Source organism: Octodon degus, unplaced genomic scaffold (assembly GCF_000260255.1).
Source record: "Octodon degus isolate 3935 unplaced genomic scaffold, OctDeg1.0 scaffold00010, whole genome shotgun sequence".
NCBI classification, from domain to species: domain Eukaryota; kingdom Metazoa; phylum Chordata; class Mammalia; order Rodentia; family Octodontidae; genus Octodon; species Octodon degus.
In genome coordinates this window covers 18025480-18030937 of record NW_004524586.1, presented here as the reverse complement: position 1 = coordinate 18030937, position 5458 = coordinate 18025480, and the positions used below count along the sequence as shown (strand labels likewise).

General features: G+C 42.4%; 1 protein-coding gene across 1 annotated transcript in view; it reads left to right on the top strand.

Annotated features, from left to right (window-relative positions):
* Positions 1 to 5458, top strand: part of LOC101565432 (erythroid differentiation-related factor 1) — a 44165-nt gene that overhangs the window by 26107 nt on the left and 12600 nt on the right. Inside the window, exons 11-14 of the mRNA XM_023709049.1 lie at positions 594 to 744; positions 2986 to 3174; positions 3498 to 3692; positions 4477 to 4574. Coding sequence (XP_023564817.1) covers positions 594 to 744; positions 2986 to 3174; positions 3498 to 3692; positions 4477 to 4574 — 633 coding nt within the window. The remainder of the gene's footprint in view (positions 1 to 593; positions 745 to 2985; positions 3175 to 3497; positions 3693 to 4476; positions 4575 to 5458) is intronic.

Here is a 5458-nt window from a genome sequence, read left to right as displayed (position 1 = left end):
GGGCTGGCTGGCATGTGGTGCTGGGGGATTGAACCGTGGGCCCTGTGCTTTGCTAAGCTTGTGCTAAGTAGGTGCTTTAGACCACTGAGCCATCTCACCAGTCCCTCCTTTTTGCTTTTGCAATCAAATTTATACTTGATATTCACATAGCATTTATGTTTTGGCATCTAAAAGTTATTTTGAATAGTGTTCAGCTGAGATTTTTTTCTTAAGCTTAAAGAGTGAACCAAATAATTTTCTCCTAAATCTTTAGAGCAGACACAGGTTTGCAGTTTGTTTTTAAAGTAGAAATTATGCCTTGTAGCTGGCCTGATAGCTCAGAAGACTAAAGTGCCTGCTTATGCAGAGTGCAGTGGGCAGGGTTTGATACTCTGTGCTCTGTGCTCTGTGCCAGCCCTGGCCCCGGGACATGCTGAGACATGGATAGAGACTGGGTATGGAGGCTGAAACAGGAGAATCACTGAGTCCAATCTACATAGTGAGACCCTGTAGACCCTGTACTAAATACTTAAAAAAAAAAAAAAGAAATTATGTCTTGTGTTTAATTTTTGTTTGATTGTTAGTAATGTGTATTTTTTTTTCTTTTTTTTAAGGGTTTAAAATCTGTAGATAGAAGCATTGAAAAGGAATTTGACATTTCTGTGACTGATCCCAACACCCCAATCCCCTTAAAATATAAAGATGAATCCACAACAGCGGGTCATGAGGAGCTAGAGAAGTGGGTGGCCTTGCTTTTGGACAATAGTAAGTTGAATTGATGTGCAAATAAGGCCCTCAGTGGAATAATATTCTGATCTTTTGTCAACAACAGACATGCCAATTAAGGCATTCATAGAAATGAATGAGAAGGAAGTCATGTGACTGCATAGAGGGGACACACTTAAAAAAAAATTCCGTTGAAATCTAAAACCAAGCAGCATGGTCTAATGTTTCCTAGGTATCTCTTGTGAGAGCATAAGGAGCCTGCATGCTTGCACTGCCCCCTCTAAGGAGCTGGTAGTGTAGCCTGGTTGAGCACTCCTAGGGAACTGCTGTGCTGGCAGAAGGTGGGGTGTTGGGGAGCGCAGACCTGGGAAGCAGCGTGCCCAGCTTTGATCCTGGCTGAGCAAGAGCAGGCTTTCCCACTTTTTTTTTTTTTTGGCGGAATCGGGGATTGAACTCAGATCCTTGCATTTGCCATTCAAACGCTTATCCTACTGAGCCATCTCCCAGCCCCTTTTTGCACTTTTTGAGCAGCCTTTTCTTTTTCTCATGCTGGGGACAGTAAGCGTGCCTACTTTCAAGGGTTGTTATGAATTGAATCGTTAATATTGATGAAGGGCTTAGAACTACGTACATTATAAGCACCATATAAAGGTTAGCTAGTTAGGGGCCAGGGAGATGGCTCAGTAGAATAAGTGCTTCCCTTGCAAGCGCAAAGGCCTGAGTTCAATCCTCAGTTCCGCCAAAAAGACAGAAAAAAAAACCCGAATAATTAAAAAGGTTAGCTGGTGCCTTATGGTTGAATAAGCTGGAAATAATCACTTTTTAGTTATCTAGCATGTTCCTTGGGACAAAGTATCACTTCATGCAAAACATATGGATTTTGAAGTAAGATTCCTGAACTACTTCTTTATTTTTAATCTAAGTCATATTTTCTTTGAACCTTATCTCTTGGCCCTAATCAGTTTCAATTGTTTTTAAAATGTTTGGAAAGCCAATGTATTCAAAATGGCTAATGCCAAGAGCTTCCTGGACCTTCCTTTTTTTTTCATGGCAGAGTTGGAGACAAGGGATGATTTCTTTTTCTACCATGTATGTAGTACCTCCTGTGTGCCAGGTTAGCCTGCATGCAGAGAGGCTCACTCTACGACTTTTGCTATTCTTTTTTCTGGAATTTGTTTTCTGTCTCTTCCTCCTTCTCCATCTCCCTTCTTAAAAGTCCTGCTCAGGCTCAGAATCTCCACACTCACCCTTCCACAGGCAGAATGACTTGATTTCATTACAGTGTTCTGTGAGCACTTTGCCACTTGCCTTGAGGCTAGCCACCTCTACTAAATGATGCTAAGGATACACACAGAGTTGTAAGGTGTTTTTCTCATTTGTGTTTGGTTTTCTTACAGTGCTCCAAACACAGTGCTCCTAAAAGCAGAGACAAAGAAATCCCTGCACAGATTAAGCCATCACATTGACCTGCTGCATTTTAGTACCTTGCAAGTCTTACGTGTGTACCCAAAATGGGAAACCTTAAGGCAGCCGCAGCGGGGCATGTTTCTGTTCTTATTTCCATGGCTTTGTGCTGTTATCTCTGTAATTACACTTGGTACAGTTTGGTGTGGTTTATCAAGGTAATGACCTCATAAGTTCATGTCACTGTGTTGGTTCCTGTTGCAATGTGTGGCACAGAAGCGACCATTTATGGAACAAAGGAGGGAAAAAGAGCTGCACTTGAAGTCATGTGTTGGTATAGAAGAAATGGTAACCTTCAGTGGGAGACAGAGAAAAGCGCATCCGTGCAGGCAGAGGAAGTAACCTTCCAGGACTGCTGGGCAGCAGTGCACTAGCAGGAAGCCTGAAGGTGCCTTACTTAGGCAGCGAGCTGTGTGCTGAGGCTGAGAGAGGAGTGAGCTGCGCTGAGGTTGGGGATGGCTGTGAGGCGAAGGCTGGGCTTTGGGAAGGTATGCCTTGTGGCAGGTTGGCTCAGACTGGGGAAAGGAGGCAGTTGTCATGGTCCTGAGCTCAGCTGTGGCAGTGACCCTGTAAGAGTGATAACGATGCCACTCTAGGAAAGTAGAAGGCCTTGGAGCTCTGTAGCAAGGGTCTTGTTGGACATTGGCACTTGACTGTGTTGTGCTTAGGCAGGAATGCATCGTATCCAGCAGTCTTGTCGTGGCAGTAGTGTCTGACCCTGTCCACTCCGATTAAGAAACAGGCAATACATCCTTTTTTTTTGTTTCCTGATAACATTCTAACAAAACCCTTTCTTTTTTCTGTTCTGTATCACAGTGGGCTCCCTTCAGAAGCGTAATTATTCCAGTCAGTCAGGCATGATCCCTGGGTCTTGGCAACATAAGATGAAACTTCAGCTGATTCTTAAGTCAGCGAAGGCCTATTATGTGCTGTCTGATGCTGCCATGAGTCTTCAGAAGTATGGACGGGCGCTGCGATACATTAAGCTGGCTCTGCAGAGCCATGGTAAGCCCCTGCAAGTGACTGTGTCCCGTAGCTTGGGGCAGGACAAGAGGCATCTCTGTCACAGGCAACTTCTATTCCTGTCTGTCATAACATGTGAGTTTTTAAAAAAGCTTCCAATGCTGTGTTCAATACTCAGTATTTTACCTTCTGCCCACACTGGTTGATAATGTCTTCATTTTGAAATATGTGAAGCCATTGTGTTACCCAACCCAGACTCATGTGATGGTACAGAGCTTTGAGCTAGTAACAGTCTTCTTATTTACTGTGATCATTAATTTGCAATGCTTTTGTGTTTTTTCTGCTTTTCCTCATTTTCCATGAAGATACTTACTGCTGGCTCTACACCAACATGTTTTCTGAACTGCTGTTTCTTTCCCATTGTTTAATGCTCTGCGGTGACATCCACCTGATGCTGGCCCAGAATGCAAATAACAGAGCAGCACACCTTGAAGAGTTTAACTATGAAACAGAAGACCTAGAGATACTACACAGTCTTCACAGAGAGACCAGTTTTCAGGGTATACCAGTCTGTATTTATTATGTCCAGAAAAGTGGCAGAAATACTAATCTTTGAATATTTGCTGTTTTGCTTTTGTTTGCTTGGGCTAGGGTCTTGCTCTTTAATTCAAGGTGGCCTCGAAGTCTTGGCCATCCTCTTGCCTCAGGCTCCCAAGCCCTGGGACTACAGGCATGCACCATCATACCTGGTTCATCTGCTCTGTCTTGCTTCATTTTTTTCTTTTTTTTTTTATGGTACCAGGGATGGAACTCAGGACCCTGTGCTTGTCAGGAAAGCGCTTATCATTTCTTCATTTTGAAATCAACCTTGGGCTGGGTGTGTGGCTAAGTGGCAGGACACTTGCCTGGTCTACATGAGGTCCCAGTACAATACACACAAAAAAGAATTAAGTTTATAATTACTAATTATAGCTTGCTAAGTAAAAAATAAGATGTAAAGATGGTTATTTTGCCTTTGATTGCTATTTATATTTCTAGACAATGCCAAGCCATTTGTTTTCTTTTCAAGAAGAATAGCTATAGCTACTTACCTTCTTAGTCCATGGAGCTGAGATAAAGGGTTCATCGTGTTTTAGAAGCTGGTCTGTAGCCAGCTGTCTTCTGTCACTTTGTTTAGTCTTCAGGATCCATAGCTGACCTACCCTCAGCCCAGTGCAGTCAGTGCCCTGCACTTACAGTAGCCAGCAAGGTCTAGTCTTCTTCAGGCTCTTCTGAAATGTACCAAGTACTTGTCTTATTGTGCTTGACATTGTTCATGGCCGTTCATACTTGCCTGCCAAACAGTTTTGGCCAGTTACCACGCAGATGCGTACATGAGAGCAGAGGAGAATGCAGATGCCTCAGTGGCTAATATGTTGCCGCTTCTTTCCTTCGTCCCTCAAGTAATCATTTCCATTTAACAGACACATCAGAAAGCCTTCAGAGTGTTTTTACCACTATCACAGTGATTTCATTTAAAATATTTTTAAGGTTGAACTCTTATGTATTTGAGTGTTAACAGTGGGAAGTATCCCTTTCTTCTCCTTGAGTACTGAGTCCTGTACCTTAGTCCAGTCCCACTAGATGGCATGTGTAAGTCTTTAAGGACTATCTAGAGGTTTTCTAAGGGACTAGATTTAAGACTGATGCTTTAACTCAGTTGCTGTAATTTAAAATGAAAGCTACTCACCATTATATCAGCAGAATTTAGAATACAAGTAAACACTGAAAAATCTGGGTAATAAGAAATGCTTGGAATTTATTGGCAGAAAAATATTCTAATCAAACATTAATATTCCAAGAAAATATAGTTTTCCTAATAAAGTGGTCCCAGGTAGATACAGTGAAATGAGCCTGGAATCCCAGTTCTAAGGGAGGATGAGCAGGAGAATTGCAGGCTTTAAGGCAGCCTAGGCTATATAGTGAGTTCAGGGCAAGCCTAGACTATATAGCAAGACCCTGTGTCAGAATCAAAAATGAGGCCAGGGACATAGCTTAGTGGCACAGTGCTTGTCTGGTAAGCACAAGGCCCTAAGTTTGATTTCCAGTACTAAAAACAAGTTAGGGATATAGCTCAAAGATAAGATACAGGAGAAGGGAATTGGTAGGCACAATGGCATCTTACTATGGAACTGAAATTTTATCATATTGTTTGACTCTTAGTATATTTATACTCTACAGTTTTTTTTTTTTTTTTTTTTTTTTTTTTTTTTTTTGCGGAACTGGGGATTGAACTCAAGCCCTTGCGCTTGCCAGGGAAGCGCTTATTCCACTGAGCCATCTCCCC